The sequence below is a fragment of the Hyperoodon ampullatus genome, assembly GCF_949752795.1.
Source record: "Hyperoodon ampullatus genome assembly, chromosome: 6".
NCBI lineage: Eukaryota > Metazoa > Chordata > Mammalia > Artiodactyla > Ziphiidae > Hyperoodon > Hyperoodon ampullatus.
Genome location: NC_136919.1, coordinates 69,500,955 through 69,520,619, shown reverse-complemented (window position 1 = coordinate 69,520,619; position 19,665 = coordinate 69,500,955). Strand labels below are relative to the sequence as shown.

General features: G+C 35.6%; 1 protein-coding gene across 1 annotated transcript in view; it reads left to right on the top strand.

The window, feature by feature from the left end:
* The window catches only part of KDM4C (lysine demethylase 4C), a 424,529-nt gene that overhangs the window by 214,612 nt on the left and 190,252 nt on the right, over positions 1 to 19,665 (top strand). Inside the window, exons 10-11 of the mRNA XM_079705780.1 lie at positions 14,619 to 14,812; positions 17,747 to 17,985. Of these exons, the coding sequence (XP_079561906.1) occupies positions 14,619 to 14,812; positions 17,747 to 17,985 (433 nt within the window). The remainder of the gene's footprint in view (positions 1 to 14,618; positions 14,813 to 17,746; positions 17,986 to 19,665) is intronic.

Below are 19,665 nucleotides of genomic sequence, written 5' to 3'. Positions count from 1 at the left end.
TGAAGTTTGGTAACTGTGCCCATCATACCTCTTTGCTCATATTAGGCACTGAAATGTTTGTGGAATGGATGCTGTCATAGCTTGTTACTCTGGACATTATTTCAGCAGCACAGGTATTAAATTGAATTGAGAAAGGATGTAATTTAATATTTGATTAAAGGACTGGGCCTTCTACTGTTAGTTTTCTTTTCCATATTCATTTCACAGAGAGGGGAGATAAAAGCTTGTGGTAGGGTAGCCTTCATGCTTCTGCACTTGGAAGGGAAGGCTTGCCATTTACAGTCTTGGGCCAGAGATTGTATGGATCAGGTGGACAATTTGCAACAGAATGGATTTCCCACACAGAATTAGAGTACTGGGAAGCCATTTACAACTTATTTCCTATGTTCTTGGACAAAGTAAAAAGGCAAAGGATGAGCAGACATGGTATGTGATAGTTGTTTATTGCTATAAAAAGTCCTCCCTGACCCCTGCCCTGCCTCCCAGAAGACCTCAGCAACAGTTCTTGGAATGTAAAATGAACCAAAACTGAAGTGATGAACTAGTGTCCTAACCCTGCCATTCCCAGTGCTTTACCTTCCTCTCCCCTTTAGTTGGGTCTCTCCAACCCCATGAGGAAAAAGGTTTTTGCATTTTGATTTAAAGGATCAGTGCTATAGCTTGTATTTACTCACTAGTGAAGGCAGAACGTTCCTGGTTTTTTGTTTCTTGACAGTGATGGATTGTAGTAGGCAGCCACATCTGAGGAAATAAGTGAAACTACAGCCCTGAAATAATTTCTTATTACACATATAGATGAATAATCTTTACTCTGATTGTTGTGTAAGTTGTACAAATAGGGGTGTTTTTTTTGGCACCAGAAGTTTGGTTGGATATAATAGTTTTAAAGTGGAGTGGTCTTTAGTACTTGGCAGGATTTGAGGCTGATATCGGCTGTGTTTATGATTACTTTCTGGACTCAGTCCACTTTGAATTTAAATATATTTAAAAGTACATGTGAATATGAGGGAATGTAGATCATTAAAATTGCATTTATTTTGTAGCCTTTCTTTTTTTTAAGCATTTAGACTGATTAATGAGTTTCTGTAGAGTAAAAATAGAACACATCCTACCAAATCACTTTCTAGATTTTATCAGTAGACCCATTGCCCCTGGGTTAGTGAAGGACTTCTCTTGTCCAGAGCTTGTTAATGATCATTGCAACAATGACAATTCCACATTTTATTTGTATCAACCAAATTCTTAGAGGGTGGATATAAAGTTAGAAATCTGAGTTGTAGTTTGTAGCTGTGTGTCATTTGCTGGACAAAAAAAGCATTCCTTAACATTTATGACATGTTTCCATTAATTAAGGCAGAGTCCTCATATTTGCTAATGAAATACTTTGAGGTCTTCTAATGAAAGGTTCTACATAATGATAAAGTAATTCAATTTTTAAATAAATTATGTAAATAGAAATGAAGCAAGTAAATAATTCACATATAGTAAGGTCAACATTAGATTTCATTTTCATTTTTGTTTTGCTTCTTACATTACGGGCAATATTCTAGTGTTTGGCAGTCATTCAGCTAGTATTTATGGAGCACATACTATGTGTTGGTGACAGTAAAACTGATCTGAGTCCTGTCTTCACAGCATGTAGGTTCTAGGGCAGGAAATAGACATTAACCAAATAAACATACAAACATATGATTAAAAATTGTTATAAGTGACCTGAAGGAAAAGAACAAGGTGCTAGGAAATGAAATACTTTTGGTTTGGGTAAGTATAGAGAGATCAAGAGTGAGAGAGAAACTTCATCACTTAAGAAAGGGATTCATCTATTTATGGATATTTCCACTCCAAGTGTAGAGCTTTAGTCCAAGCAACCTCCTCATGCCATGCCCACTTCTACTTGTACTCACCACTTCTGTCCCCACACCGCTGTCCCCAGTATCAGATTTAAGGAAATGGATCAGTCTCTAACATATGTATGTGCATTATAGGTAGATAAATGTATATATTACATATCTGATCTCGTGTAACCTGTTTTCTCCACCTACTGGTAATGCTTTTCCATATCTCTAAATGATCTTCCATAAGTTATACCATGAGTTTTTAAACTTTCTTGTTTCTAGAAAAATTTTTTTTTCTGTTTTCTAGATCTTTGATAAACACTGCTGAAATGAACATTCTTAAACATAAGCTGGTACATTAAGTAATAATTATTTTCTTAGGATAAGTTCCCAGTTGTTAAATTACTGGTCACAGATTATTCATATTTTAAAAGTTTTATTACATATTTAAAAGTTCTGTGTTGCTAAGTCATTGGCATGATTTATCCTTAACATGTCACAGATTGGTTTAATGCAGCTTCATTTTTTGCTATTTTTAAAAAAATTTAAGCCATTATTTCTTTTTTAAAAAATTTATTTATTTTATTTATTTTATTTTTCGCTGTGTTGGGTCTTTGTTGAGTGCGGGCTTTTCTCTAGTTGAGGTGAGCAGGGGCTACTCTTCGTTGCGATGCGCGGGCTTCTCATTGCAGTGGCTTCCCTTGTTGCGGAGCACAGACTCTGGCGTGTGGGTTTCAGTAGTTGTGGCACACGGGCTCAGTAGTTGTGGCTCATGGGCTCTGGAGCCATTTTTTGCTATTTTTGAGTCTAAAGTCAAGCAAATAATAGTAATAGTCATGGAAGTTAGTTCTGCATGTTGGATCCCTATTGGCCTTAAACTGATTTAAATCCTGTTTTTCCCATCTTAATTTCTTAGAATAACAATGAATCCTCTTATAAGAATTGTTTTTCCATAGACTTTCCTATTTATGGTTTTCTAAATTTGGCCAGAGAGAAATTGAAGAAACACAAATCCATTGTGTGTTTTTCTATCTTCTATTTGTTTTTTTACTGGTTCAATGAATATATCTACCTTTTTCCCCTGCTTTAAATCATCTCACAAAATTAATAACAGAAAAGCTAATAGCAGTGCCAGACATATTCTCACACTTGAATGGGAATGCAGGAATTGCCAGATAAAATGAATCTGAGATGCTGAATTATTTACTTATAGTGCTGTGTGGTTTTCTAAGGAAGTATTGCTGAAAAAGTATCTGTTGTCAATTTAAATAATTTTATTTCCAACAAAATTATTTGTTTTCCTTTGATTATTTAATGTTAAATTTCCAATCATATTGTTAACATTAGAAAGGCTGAAATAAATTATACTTCTTCCTAAAGGCATTAATTTTTTGACCTAGTTAGCTTTCATCCAGTTGTCTCTTGTTTTGGAAATAGTGCCAAAGAATTTTTTATGTGGCAAGAGACATATGATCAGAGTGCATTGAGTGTGGGGTAGTGTTTATGACATGACTGTTAAATAAATAAAGATTTCATTTTTCCTGAAAAATATATTAAAAATTCAGTATGACATATAGGATTTAAAAATATGGTAACCTAGAATTTATTTGAAAAATAACAAGTTATATTTGTTTCTCCCAAGCGAGAGCACCCTTGATATATACGGTCAGCTCTCCGAATCCTCGGGTTCTGCATCTGTGGGTTCAACCAATTATGAATTGAAAATATTAGGGAAAAAAGTCTAGAAGTTTCCAAAAAGCAAAACTTCAATTTGCCCCCCACTTTGGTAGCTATTTATATAGCATTTACGTTGTATTTATAACTATTCCCATAGCAGCTACATGGTATTAGGTATTATAAGTAATCTACAGATAATTTAAAGTGTGTGGGAGGATGTGCATAGATTATATGCAAATATTTACTATACCATTTTATATAAGGGACTTAGGCATCTGCAGATTTTGGTGTCTGAGGGCAGTCCTGGAACCAATCCCCCAAGGATACTGAGGGACAGTGGTACTATCCAGAGCTTCCATTCTGGGGATTACATTATGCATACATGGCCTTTTTATTCATTTTCCTCCTCATTTGCTCCTCCCTCTCCTCTTTAGAAAAACGGTATTTACTTATTAATCATATTTCCTACATTGATAATAGTGTTTGAACTGTACAAAGAAAGATGGAAAAGGATTAGAGGATGTTGCCTTCACCTCCAGTTCCACAGAAGTGAAGAGGTGAACATCTCCAGCATTAGTCAGATGGTTCTTACCATGGCCAGTGTTCTATCGTGAAACCTGGGGCATGGCTAATTCTGCATTCAACCCCTTGAGTTACTCATCGTGTTCCTATGTGCTTAGTGGCTCAGTGAATGGGAAGCTGAAAATCCCAGAGATGCTGCTAAGTAGGATGAGTCTTGCATCACTTGAACTTTTTTTTCCACTCACTATCCTTGTGACATCCAGCAAGTCACTTAGTATTTTTGTGCCTCAGTTTCCCATCTATGAATTATGATAATTAGAGTGGATTTTTTATTTCCTAAGGTTCATTCCAGGAGCAGGATGAACTTCTAATTCTGTCCAATTAGTCATTAAAAAATATTTGCAAGATTCAAAAGTCAGTGTATCTGAGCATCATGGGAGAAGGATTATATGTTGTATACTTCTATGCATTTCTGTTGGCTCTCTCGCATATGATCTTACAGAGTCTTAGGAGCAAATATTTATATTCATAAATCACTTAGATCCCTAAGGCTCTGCAGAGCCCCATTTTTTATCTGATCTTGCCCAAATTTATCACCCGTATAAAGTGTGTGACATGCAATGCATGAATTCAGAACAAAATAACTTCATCTGTTCCCCAGTACTAGAGTTCAATTTCATGCTGTGTTTTACATGGCACAGTGGCAGTAGATTGTTTAATGTCTGTAACTCTGAACTTCCTTAACCTTTCTATCAGATACTTAGGTAAGTGTTGAGAAGCAGAAATTCTAAAAATAATTCCTACAGTTTTTTAAAGACCCCTGGAGCAAGCTATTTGAGCCCATTCCCCTTCTTTTTGCATAGTTTTTCATTGTCTATTTGAGCAGTGTTCCCATGGGTCAGAAAGATAGAGTTTCTAGTCTCATACCTTAAATTGCTTTATAATTGCCTTACTTTATAAGGGAGATATACCTTATAAAGTACGGTGAAGTCTGAAAATATTCAGAAGAAATTAATCTGAATCTATTAAAAGTAGGGAGAGCGGAGGAAACATATTTCGGAAAGTTTCTAGCTAGACTGGATAAACTCTATCAATACAGCATGATGTCATGCATAAAAAGCTAAAATAATGAGATCCAGGCATTTATTCTCAACTACAATTTCAACTTGGTTATGGGTCATAGAAAAAGAAGTTTAGAATGGAAAAATGTGGCCCATATTTAAAGTAAAACCATTTAAAATGTGTTAAATATGGTTTGGTTTTGAATGTCCACAGTAGATTGGTTAAGAGTATGGGAGTTGTTCTAGATTTGAATCTGGTAAAGGTTGTATTACTTGTTAGCGGTGTGACATTGGGCAAATTAAGTAAAATTCTCTGAGCCTCTGTTTCCTCATACGTTTATAAAAGGTTATTGAAAAAAATATTTTTAAGGGCCTCCAATCCTCTAGGCAACTAGAATGTGCTTCTCAGAAAGACAGACACAATGTATATTTTCATGGTTTAAAATAGACTGGGAGGGGAAGGTCAGATATGGCAAAAGTATCTGAAATAATTCACAATAATGATTTATTAAAGTGAGAATAAGAACTTTAGTAGTGGTATCAGACTTTCTTACTATGACTATGATTATCTTTTTGGCCATTAGGGATATTTTAAAGCTACTTTCTTCTTTATGTCCATGAGAACAAAACATTTAGAAAATTTCTCTGGGTGTGTATCCTGGGATCCCCAGAACCTTTAAATGCTTTGTGCACCTCGACAACATCAGGGTTATGTGAGCTCTGCAGAGCAGTCCAGGGAAAAACAAGGGATGTGCAGGTCTCCTGCAGAACTTGCTTCATTAATGGATATAAGGACAAAAGAAATGACCTTTGCATTCTTTATATACTTTCATTGTTGATTAATACTGATCTTAGAATTGTATTTCTTTTATCTCCCTGCTCAGTCAATGTAAACATAATTATATAGTTTACTCTTCAAGTGATCTGGTGAAATAGCCTATTATTTGTCTTTGACTGATATTATATGAAATGTTACTCAGGAAATCAAAGTGCTGTTCAAATATTATTTTCACCTTAATTAGTTCTAAGTATTTAACAACTCTGTTTCTTGTATTAAAATAATACAAGAGGGCTTCCCTGGTGGCGCAGTGGTTGAGAGTCCGCCTGCCGATGCAGGGGACACGGGTTCGTGCCGCGGTCCGGGAGGATCCCACATGCCGCGAAGCGGCTGGGCCCGTGAGCCATGGCCGCTAAGCCTGCGCATCCGGAGCCTGTGCTCCGCAACGGGATAGGCTGCAGCCGTGAGAGGCCCGCGTACCGCAAAAAAAAAAAATAATAATAAATAATGATAATAATACAAGAGTATTAAGGTAATACAAGTATTACCTTAATACTTATAAATTAAGGTAATTATAATAATTTTCTCCCAAAATTATTAATGAAGAGGGTACATGAACAAATGAGCAATGATTGAATAAGTACACGGATGAAGTAAATCAGTATTATAAAGGATATTACATATGACCAAGGGATGAAGGCCCATTTGGTGTACAGTGATGGATGCCTTAAATATGTTCCATAGATAGGAACTGGCAAGAAATGGGGCATTTTCTGTTCTACTGTTACATTAATTTCACGCAATTTCTTTTTTTTTTTTTTTTTTTTTTTTTGGTTTTTTTGCGGTACGCGGGCCTCTTATTGTTGTGGCCTCTCCCGTTGTGGAGCACAGGCTCCGGACGCGCAGGCCCAGTGACCATGGCTCACAGGGCCAGCCGCTCCGCGGCATGTGGGATCTTCCCGGACCGGGGCACGAACCCGTGTCCCCTGCATCGGCAGGCAGACTCTCAACCACTGCGCTACCAGGGAAGCCCCACGCAATTTCTTTAGCTCATTTGAAGAATCCCATGGCTCTACCATCTTTAAAAATCAGTTCTGTAAAATATAAGTATTTGAGCCCAGACTGAAACTTTAAAGCATTATATTGCTTTACAACAGCATTTTGAGTTTACTTCAGTATTTTGTGAGGAAGAGGGTTGGGAGGATCATAATCATAATCACGTTTAAGGAGCTCAGCTGATCAAGTACACTTAAAATTTTTTGAACCTTTGTGAGAGAACCAGGAAGACATTTTTATATGAGGGAGCAGACTCAGAGCTCAAGACTTACCATTTTTACTCAGCTAATAAGTAGAAGAGCTGTAGTCAGTTCAGGGTTCAACAAGTATATAGATAGAGCAGTGTGGCTACTGCTTATTCATCATATTAAACATAGTTGTATTCATTAATCTGGTGGAATAATCACCAGTGTGGACTTTAAAATTGCCTGGTTTCTTTAGCTCAGCACAATGTATATTAGATTCATCTACATTCATTACACTGATTCTGAATTCCCCTTTTTCTAATGTATACTTAGTTTTGAGTCAGCTAAGAAATACTGATCTGTTTGGAGTACTCCAAGGAGGGTGAAATTCTGTTCAGATTTGTTAACTGGCAATGAAAATTTTATGATAATAGAATGAATTGACTACAGAAGTAGAATATTCTACTTTTAAAAAAAATTTATTTGGAATAATTTCAATATAAATAGGTTCCTTTACATTTTTTACAGTTAATTAACACATTAAATACTTTTATTCATTCTTAATTGTATGGTGAATGTAAAAAGAACGAAAGTTCCTTCAGAAATTTTTGTTGTATCTCAATAGGTTAGATACTTCTACAGATAGTATAATAATACCCTGTCAATAGATGTTGGCTTCATTAACTGCATAGTGCATTTATTTTCGAAAATTGTTTTTATTTAATGATTCTTAGCAACTGTTTAAATTAGGCCATGTTTCTGTTAAAATAATTAATTAAATTCCATAAAAACTGAGTGGCTTCTCCATTGGAACACAATGCCAGAAAATATTGATCAGAAATACTACCTTAAAAATTTGAGTACATATTGGAAAATTTTGTTTCTCATTCATATTTGAAATGAGAAATAACTAAGTATAATTGTACCAGAAAAAGTCTGGGGTTCCTGGACTTCTGCAAATTTAATATGGGTTAACAGTGTGGTAGTTTCCCAAAGAGCTGGGTCCTTTCTCTCCTATAAGTTTGGTATGATGCAGTAGATTGGATGTATGTTTATGTAGTTGTGAAATGAAGATTCCAGAGTACAAGTGGATTGATAGTAACATAGTTTGTTTTAATGCTAACAAATTTACCAGCAGGTTATTTTTATTACATGTGGAGGGAAAGAAGAATTTTTAGGTTTTGGATATGACTAAGTTGAAAACAGATAAAAGGATTAAAAACAAATAAACAAAAACAAAAGAAAAAAAGGTTAAAGAATAGGAAGGAATGAAAGAGATGTAAATCTGGAAGAATAAAGAGTAAATCATAGGGCTTCCCTGGTGGCGCAGTGGTTGAGAGTCAGCCTGCCGATGCAGGGTACACAGGTTCGTGCCCCGGTCCGGGAAGATCCCACATGCCGCGGAGCGGCTAGGCCCGTGAGCCATGGCCACTGAGCCTGCACGTCTGGAGCCTGTGCTCCGCAACGGGAGAGGCCACAACAGTGAGAGGCCCGCGTACCGCAAAAAAAAAAAAAAAAGAGTAAATCATAGATCAGTTGGTCAAAGATTTCTCTTGATGCTCTAGCGCTAGAATTGTCTAAACCTTTTTTTTTTTTCCAGTGAGGTATCTGAGCTTCCTGAGTGCTAAATTATCTATTTACTATAAAAGGTAGTTTGATGGTTTAGAATATAATTATATTTCAGGCCTAGTTACTGACTTTGGCTCTAATTAGTTATCACCATCAGTCACATTCTTGGTTAAATAAGAGGTTGCTACGCCTGAGTAGTATCTTTGTTATTACTTAGAGTAAACAGTAATGAATAGTTGTGTCTAATTATGTTAACACATTCTTCTTAATTCTTGTTGTCATAGCTAAAGAAAGTGTGTTGTTAGAAAACAATGAAGTGGAGAATATTTCTCTTCCCTTTATTCTTTATTTATGATGTTCTTTCAAAGGGCAACTGGTAATACAAACTTTTGGGTTCTCAAAGCAAATGAATGGTGATTCCATTGAAGGTTTGGCATTTTCCCATTTGATACACAGTCCCATATTTTCATAGCTTATGTGTTTGGAGATGTAAGACAGTTTTGCTATGTGTTGGATAGGAAATGGATGCTTCTTTCTTACTGTATTTCTGATTTAATGTAGTAATTTGGTTGTACCTTGAAGATAATTAACAGATAACGTTCAAAAACAATAATTTTCTTGGAGGGGGACTAGATTTTGATAAAAACCTAACTTTTCCAATTATTGATTTGAATTTTTGAAGGAAATAGGAATTGATATACTTGTTTGTGTTTTTAAAATGAGTCATTTTCATTGTTAAGTACAATGAAAATGGTTATCATAAAGGACAGTATCTTACAGTGTTCTTAGGTTTTAAGATACACCCACTACTCATGTGTCAACAGCAGACAGCAATATTTGCTTCATCAGACACTTATAAATATTCAAAACAAGAGTTTGCCATCATTGGCTTCTTTCCTCTTTTTGATTGTCCTATTCAGTAAATCTGTTTCATCTATGCATTGGTCCCTTTTTATAATTGTTGGGAAATTAATAATTTATAAGAAAAATTTAAACATTATTTATCCTCTTTGGGCTATGATATACTGTGGTTGACATTCATTGGAATTTTGTATGTAAGAAAGAGAACATTTTCCTGTATATGTACAGAAAATTAGTTTTTAATTCTGAGATTGATAGTATCTCATGTCTCTTGAAACTACATACATGGAGCCATCTAACACCAAGCTCTTATATTGATAAGAGGCCCCTTTTTGGGGGATACAGTAGAGAAGTCACATGAATTCATCCCCCACCCTCACCTTATTCTACCTTACAGTATCCTACCTGGCAGGATTCACTTGGGTCATGGTGTTTCCCCTCGTAAATGCCTCACTTCTATCGATCCTTCAGTTTCTGTTGTTTCTTCAAGAGGGGAAGCCGAGGAGTTGAGTCTGATAGGAAGGACCCAACCAGGAGCTGGATGTGCATCGCAGTGGGTTCCACCCATGACAAGGGCCCAGTCCTCTCACGTTATCTCTCAATCCCCTGCAAGGTCATAGTTGCTCTCCATTCTTCAAAACCTCTGTGCACTTCTCCTTCACGCTTAAGACCACTTGTTATACTGGAAGCCTGATTCTTACTTCCTCAGTTGCTTCAACTTTCCCAGTAAGGCAAAATTTAATAACACTAAGAACCTCTATATTCTTGTAGTCAGACCAATTTAAGGCCTTGTCCCCTGTGTGTCTGTGTCTCTTCTTGTCTGATAAGGGCACCAGGCCCATCGGATTAAGGTCCCACCCTACTCCAGTAACCCCGTATGTAATTACTTCTGCCATAACCCTTTCTCCAAATAAGGTCCGCATTCTGAGGGGGGTTAGCACTTCAACATACATTTTGGGGGTTGGGGGAGGGAGACACAATTTAACCCATAACAGCCACATCAAATGGCTATTAGGCTTGTTATCTTATTTTAAGCTATTCTTTCCTTAGTTCCTTCCTAATTATCATTTAATTGTTATAAATAGACTGAAAAGCAGGATAATTTCACACATTTTTGCATACCTTCAAAGCCTTCCTTATCAGACATTTGCACATGAGAGGTTTTTTTCCTCCCATAATTAGCCATCCTGTGTGTCACAAAGAAAATATGTTAAAGTAATACCTCAGTTTGGGTTTTTATTAAACATCAACTTCTTATTTTATTAATCATATATTGTGGTTATATGAAATTTCCAATTCTACAATTCATATGACTGAGTATTTGCTGCCTTAGAAAGTTGCTGATTTTTAGAAACATTTTCATCTTGAAATTAGATTGCTGGTTTTCAGTGTAAATAACGGAGAGCATGAATTTGATTTCCTGGGAGATAGGAACAAATAATCATGATTCTGTGTAACAAGTCTTAGGGTGGTGAAATATGGAAGAATTCAGTGCTTAACAGACTACTGACGGTTCCCTTTAAATTTGGACTTAGCCATTACATACATTACATATTACATAACTAGTATGAATGTTCTTAAAAGAAACAGTAAGAAAAGCCATTCTTATTAGTGTTTTGAATTCATATCCAAAATAGATTACTTGAGAAGTATTACCTATTATTGGTTATTGCTCTTTGTACCAATATGTAGTCTGTAAATTTCTTTGTTTCTAAATGGGAGTGTTAATGTCTTCCGTTCCTACTAATAAAGTCACATAACACGTTCTATTAAATGACCTCATCTAATCTTTAGGGCTTTAAGATGAGTGTATTATTTGTCACTCTTGACAAGAGTAGATTTTCTCTGTGCTGTTGAAGTTTACTTCAACTATTTTTGACTCTGGCATTGTTCCCTTGCATTATTTTGGGTATTTTATGACTATTTCTGAATACTTAAAATCAAAGGCAAGACATACATATGTTTTATTTTAAGGAAGTCTTAGAGTTTATTTTTTTCTTAAACTTTTTATTTTCAGATAATTGTAGATTCACATGCTGTTGCAAAAGATAATACAGGTAGATCCTGTGTATCCTTTATGCTGTTTTCCCCGATGGTAACCTCTTACAAAACTATAGTACAATATCAAAAAAGAGGAAATTGACAATGATAGAGTCAAGATACAGAATATTTCCACCACTGCAAGGATCCCTCACATTGCCCTTTTATAGCTGAACCCAGTTCCCTCTCACCATCATCCCCTCCCTTAACCCTGGCAACCATTAATTTGTTCTCTATTTCTATAATTTAAGACATATATTCTTGTATTGAGTCAAACAATCAGTTGAGTGGTAGATCTTGTTGTATGTGTACAAAATTCAAGACTTCTAGGAGAGAGGAATGGGAAATTAAAATCTAGGACAAAATTCTTGCTGTGGAAACTTATATCATTTATATTGTCCACTCCGTTTTCTTCATGAAGCAAATATTAGTAACACTATATGAAAATAAGAGAGTCTCTGCTGGTGAGTCTAAACTTCATTTCTTCCTTTAGTGAAAGGTTGCGTCTTAAACCAAAATATCTTTAAATTTCTCAGAATCCTCATTTTCCAAATTTCTAAGCTAGTTATAGTAAAAATGACTTAGAACTATCTCTTTATAGGCATGCCTCAGATATTGTGGGTTCAGTTCCTTTCCCCACAATAAAGCGAGTCACACAAATTATTTGGTTTCCCAGCGCATATAAAAGTTATGTTTACACTGTACTGCAGTCTATTATGTGCAATAGTACTATGACTAAAAAAAAAAAAAACAATGTACATACTTTAATTAGAAAATACTTTATTGCTAAAAAATGCTAACCATCATTTGAGCCTTCAATGAGTTGTAAGCTTTTTGCAATAGTAATATCAAAAATCACTGATCACAGATCACCATAATAATGAAAAAGTTAGAAATATTGCGAGAATTTCCAAAATGTGGCACAGAGATACAAAGTGACCAAATGCTGTTGATAAATGCTATTGGAAAAATTGATAGACTTGCTTGATGCAGGGTTGCCACAAACCTTCAATTTGTAAAAAGCTCTTTATCTGTGAAGCGTGATAAAGCAAAGCGCGATAAAGCGAAGTGCACTAAAATGAAGTTTGCCTGTACTTAACTAATAATAGAAAGCAGTGGTGTAGATAAATAATACTCCATTCAGAAGAATAATTGGTACAAGTTACATTCAGTGTTTTCTTTGGATGGCAGAATGGTGAGCAGGAAGGCATTGTGGTAGGAGCAAAAGCACTGAGGTAAGGAAGCTCATGGTGACTGCTCTCTGGGTTGAAGAGGAATGTTCATGTTGACTTGCAGTGGGAGAGAAACCTGGAAATCTCACTAGTGGAGTCCAAGCTTAGAGCCCTTGAATGCTGGGCTCAGGACTTTATTTTAAAGGCAGAGCAGAGTATTACACCTTATTGAACTCCGAAGTGAAAGATTATGAGATATTTGAGGGAGATTAAAGTGACAGATATAAAGATGAATTGGTGCTAGGAGAGACTGCAGGCAGAGAAATTAGTTAGCTTTTTTATGTTTTTTATGTTAGCATCTGACAGTGAAGGTGTCCTGGTAAAAGGATTTCTGCAGGTCGAGGAAGAGCTAATTATAGATGATGACAGACTGGATTTCTAGGGATAGAAGGCAAGGGAGGGATTAGGAAATGTTGATTGTGAATATAGGAGAATAGAAGGATTGTCATATCATTTATAATAAAATTTTTGTTTGCAGTTGGAGAAGCCGGTTTTAGGCATACTGACTGTTAGCTGTGTCCTGAACTGTTTTTTTTTTTTTCCTTTTTTCTTTTTCTTGAACTTTCAAGGCAAGATTGGAACTCTCTGGAGGATGTTTTAGGCTGGAGATTATTAGGAAATTTTAAATTAATTTGCATGGAGATGATAATTGTATTGCCAAAATACTGAAAGACTGTTTCAAGGCTGTTATTGAGTCAACTAGTCTGTTGTCAGGTGTGTTAGGGATGGTTAAGGTATGTTAGTTACATCTTTGAGACTATCTCTGTTTCAATATTTGAATTCTGTCTGTTCCATTGCATGGAGTATTAACCTAGACACAGTATAACCTGTGTGAGGTCTTTATAGGAAACTTGCTTTATATGATATGACTTCTAACTATGTATTCATGAGAATCAAAGTTCTAGTGAATTCAAAATAATCTTTTCTTTGAACTTCTTAACACTATTCCTTCTTTCTAGTGGATATGATTGTAGTGGTGATGGTGGGTGTTTCATGTGATATGATGTAGAAGAGACTGTTTATTTGCTCCTAATTGTTGGTTACTTTGTGAGAGTATATTTGTTAATAAACATTAATGTGATTAAAATATATCTTGGAGAAAATTTATCTCAACCTATTGGTTAAATTATTCTAACCACACATTTATTAGCTACTTTTATTCATTGTCAACCTAGGTTTTCAGCTTTACAGTATTCAGCTCACTGATGCATCCTTGTGCTGGGAGGGTAATCCTTCTGTTGCAGGCATGCTTTCAAATGTGTGCTCTTTCCTTTTAGTTGTTCTTGGTACAGTTTCCAAGAACTCTGCAATGCCTTTTAACATCTTATTCTACTGTTTATAGATGTGAATATACAGGTTGTCACCTCCATTCAGAAGAAATTGAGTTTATTACTCACTGAATGTTTTTCTTAAAACTTAAAAAAAATATTTATTTTATTTATTTATTTTTATTATTTTTTGGTTGTGCCAGGTCTTAGTTGTGGCACACGTGGGATCTTCGCTGTGGTGTGCGGGATCTTTTTTAGTTACGGCATGCGGACTTCTTAGTTGTAGCATGCATGCAGGATCTAGTTCCCTGACCAGGGATCGAAACCGGGCCCCCCTGCATTGGGAGTGTGGAGCCTTACCCACTGGACCACCAGGGAAGTCCCTATTACTCACTGAATGTTTGAAAATGTAAAACGTTATTCTCCATTATGTAGTGACTAAGTATTTGTGTATGGTACATTCAAAGGACAACTCAGTGTGACTTTCTGTAGTTAGCAAAATGTTTAAAGCACTCCAACCCCATTGTGTTCCAGTGCACCTGCAGGAAAGACATGGTGAAAATTTCAATGGATATCTTTGTGAGGAAATTTCAGCCAGACAGATACCAGCTTTGGAAACAAGGAAAGGATATATATACCATTGATCACACGAAGCCTACTCCAGAATCCACCCCTGAAGTAAAAGCATGGCTGCAGAGGAGGAGGAAAGTAAGAAAACCATCCAGGAGGTAATGATCCCGCCCACACCCCATCCTACTTGTACTTACTCAGTTAAAATGGGTCCTTGAACATAATGTTCTCAAAGACTATTTATTTGCTTTTTTTTTCCTGTTTATTCACTATCAGTTTACTTAATACCTTATGAAAAAATTGAGGCAAACTATTTTTAATTCTTTGGAAGTATAACAAATAAATAGAATATAAACAGAGATGTATATTGTATTTGAGAATATTTTTGAAGTTGCAATGCATGAGAAATAGAACAATTCTAGACCTTCTAAGCCCCTTACATTAATGTATTTAAAGATTTATCAGTGCCCTCTATTCATCTCCTTATTTTTGTCAACTTCAGTAACTCGATTTCCAACTTTTTTATTTTGCTACTGATTTTGACTTTTAGTAGTTTTCTTCTTCATTTGTCAAACATCTCAGATATTACTTTTCTCATTGGGATGCCTATATATTTTGCTACATTATACACACTTGGCATTATTCTTTCACAAGATGTAAATCAGAGCATGTGGTGTTTCTATAACATGGTTGTCCCTGTGTACTTTAATCTACATTCCATTTTTGTGGCCAGTGCCATTTCAAAAGCCTTTAGGCCTGTTGTGGTCGTCTTGCTGTCTTAAAACACATTAAATAGGGTGTGTGTTATGTTGCTCAGGTCCTCAGGCAACCTTTGACTTTTATATTTTCCAGGTTTATATTACATTTTTACTCTCCAGTATTACTCATTGTTTTTCTTTCAGATTGTAAAAGTAATATTTGTGCATTGGAGAAAATTTGTAAAATAAGGAAAGGAATAATGAAGGAGTCCCAAATCCCCCATAACCTCACAATCCAGAGATAACCAGTGTTAACATTTTGTATATATCCTTTACATATATATTTTTATTTATTATATAATATTATATACATTTCCAAAATTGGGGCCATGCTCTATTAATAATTTGATGACCAGTTTTGTGTTTTTTCATGTAACTGAATGATTTGATACAACGTAATTTCTAATGCCTGCATGTATTTAATCTCCTGTATTTGGACCTGTAGCTCGTTTCTAGTTCTTTGCTACTAACCAAATAACACTGTAATTTTAAGTCTTTGCCCACACTTCTGTTGCTTATTTTCTGACTCTCTCTCTCTTGCCCCCCTCCCTGACATTTTATTTTCTACTGTTTTAGAATGCTAGTGAGTGGAGGAACCTTAAGAACATGGAGTCAAACCAGCATTTTATAAGAGATACACTTGACACACAGAATTAGTTAGTAGCAGAATTAAAACCCAGGTGTTCTTATTTCACCCTATAGTCTACAGCAGTAATTTTCAAACTTTTAGTCTTCAAATCAATTTAATAGGTTAGGAACAACATTTTAAAATTAGGAAGTAAAAGAGAATAAAATGCATTGTAGTTCTTCTCATGAGGTAAGGGTAAGTATTAATTCATGACATGTGTGAGCATGTGTGTATGTGTGTATTGTGTCATCATCTGAAATCTATAACTTACTGTGGGTTGCATTCAGAAAAGTTTGGGAAACACTGATTCAGAGAGTCACTGTGTTTTGTAAATGTGCAAATCTGCATTGCCAAAAAAGTTCACTGTGGAAGGAGGCAGTAGTCAGTCTTGAGTTCAGTAGCCAATAGCACATCTTGAGAATTGTTCTTTAATGGACAGAAAACACAGTACTCTAATTAGGTGTATGATCTGGTCTCTTAGTTACTAACCACAGTGGTCCTTGTGGGTTGACATTGAATATAGATCTGTGACATTGAACAGATTCGAAGTGCCTTTCAGTAGGTTAAAATAATCAGTGGTCTTTGCTCACCCAGTTAGAAAGCCTAATGTTAAGGGGCTTGTTTATTATGCTCATCTTTGTGGTTTGATCATCGAGTTTGCTGATCTCCCTTAAGTAATATGCTATATGTAGGAAAATCTAATGAAGGGAATGATTCACTGAAACCTCAAAGAGATGTCAGCCATCTTATTGTAAGTGTACTATGCTATTCATAATGTAGAGATATTCCACATAGGCCACTGCATGGGTTCTCAGTAAAGTGATGATGATACCAATACTGCTGCTTCCAGCAGCAGCCAAAGCTAATTTACATAGGTTATCCCTGGCTACCCCCTTTATCTTATCTGTGACTTCCTATAGAAAAACACTAATGTGTTTTCTTGTGTGTGTGTGTGTACTCTGAAGTACATGTCGTTTTGATTTGAGTTGTAATTCTTCTTAAATGAAAGTGTTAGAAATGTGTCATATACAAAAGGCATCTGCAACAAAGCTATCAAGTGACTTGCTGGAAAATACTAGAAGAGGAAAACTTTAAAAATGGTGTCCACTCTGAAAATAAATAATACATTGATATAAGATGTGAAATACATATGGTTAGCCTTCCTCCTCTCTTAGTTCCTTTAGCTAATGATAATTGGCATTTAATCTTAATGCTTTTCATGCATATTTCAGAATTATACGAAACTCAGGGAAATACAGCCACAAGTTCACCTTGGAATGTAAACAATCTACTCAAATTTTAACAACAGCTTTATGGAATCTCCTCATTTCCTTTTTCTTTCTTCATTATCTAAATAATATTTGCTTTTATCCTTATATCATCATTTTTCACTTTATTTTTATTTTGAGCTTTAATATTGTTATAAAATTTTAAGTGATTTTCCAATGATGTTTAATAATCAATAATGTTTAACAATTTAGAGTTGTTTTAATTTTAATTTTTAGTAAATTGTTATTAAAACTGTTGTTAACATTTCAATTTCAAATTTGATCTATTCATCGTGAAGATTATCTTTGTATAATGTGATTAAAAACCAATCAGTTTTTTCTTCTCTTTTTTCATTAAGTGAAAATAATATTTGTATATATGTTTTTTCCTGTCCATTGGAAACATTGTGTTCTGACTATAGCTTCTTTTGTTAAAAGATTCCAGTGCACTAATTCTCACTCTAAGAGGCCTAAGAATGAGGAGGATGAGGAAGTGTCAGCTTCAGTTGATGGGGCAGCGGGCCCCACTCCTGACCCAGACCCAGATGAGCTCATGGACAGTGAAAAGCCAGAAGAAGCAGTGAAACTAGCAAACACAGAAGTACCTTCAGAGGAAGAGGCCTCTGCTAACAGGATGCAGCTGGATCACAGTTTATCAGATAATATCAGATTTGCAGGTGAGAAACTAGCTGCTTATGTTTCACATATTAGTAGTAGGTGATTCTGCCTTAAATCTGGGTTTACTAGGGCAGATATGTTACTTTTCCACGTAGCTTAACCAATAAGCTATCTAAAACTATGCGGTAACTCAATCAAAAGGCCAAGGGAGTATTATGAAAATCAGAAGCACCACTGCTACAGGTAATGGAATTTTGAGACAAGCAGCCAGCAGTGCCTATTTCGTTTAATAAAAAAGAAGATTCTAAAATGAAAAAAATTTATTTTTAGTGCAACTCAATTTATAATATACAATACATTTTTTGGAAAGCTTCTCTTGAATTCACATGGAATAGAGAAAACCAATTATAGATAATTCTTTGCAGATTCTTAGCTTCGACTTAATTTTAAGAAGAAAATAAAGATTAAGGTTTTACAAAAGAACAGCAAACATCATTCAGTCCTGTGAAATGTGTATATAGTCCCCTGGCTGTTTCTCTGCACCAAAGCCATCATCTGTAAATCTCAACTGCTTTGCTTTTCCCCGCTTTTATAGTATATTTCTCTGAAACTGTTTTAATGCTTTGCCTCTTTAATAGTTGTTGGAGATTTTGTCCTTTTCCTAATCGAGCTTGTTGGTAATTCCTGTCTCTCTCTCATACCCCTCATCTATTGTATCCTTCAATTGTGGGACTCTCCCAAATCCAGCCACCCCCTTGCTTCCTCTTTGTTCAAGGCACGTTATCTCTTGTCTGGACTGTTGCAGAAATTACTTCCTTCCTGTTTTGCCTGTGTCCACTCTAGTCACCCCTACTAGTCAGTTCTCCATATGGCAGTCATAGTGATCCATTTAAAAGACGTGGTTTGTTTTGTCCCTACCATCTTATTGCTCTTAGTGCACTTAGAGTAAAAGAAAAAGTCCTGATCATTGTCCTAGTTAATCGGATCCTTGGCTGCTTCTCTATTCTTACTACCTTTTGCTCTTGAAATATCTATGTTAATAGAGTTTAAATCATAGACAGTTTTTTCACTGAGTTTATATTTAATTGGAGAGTTAGACAAATAAATATATAATTCCTATCTAGTGTGCTAAGTGCCACTAGTAGAGATGGCATAGGGTGTTCCTGGAATACCAAGGAAAGACCTGAAATAGACAGGAGGCTGGACTGGCAGGGTTTCTTGGAGTAGGTGATATCTGAATTGACTTGTGATGAACACATGGAAGATAGAAAGTAAGGAAGGTAGGGAAGGGAATAGCAAGCAGTACAGAGAACATTTACGCAGTGCATATGGATATTTCTTTATAGTCTCTCACTGTAGTTTTTTTTTGTTGTTGTTGTTTTTAATCACACCAGGTTAAATTAACTACTTTACAAATTACTGGGTAGTTTAAGCTAAGGGTACCCAGGTTTATTATTTGTGTCACTGCCTGGTCTCTTGCATTTTGACTTCCAGGTTTTGAGACCTGGCAGAGCATTTAATAGAGGACTTGGCTAGGTGCAGCATCCGAGCTACTATGTGATAGGTGAAATGGTGCTTGTGTGTGTATGCGTGCACGTGTATGTGTAAGGAAGGGAGGAGGGTGAATAGAGGTGGCTGTAGAAGAGAAGTGCATGTGATATTCTTCTCCTTTCATATGCTGTCATTGTATGATGAAGGATTAGTGTAGGAAATAATTTTTATTTGACCTCACAGTTTTA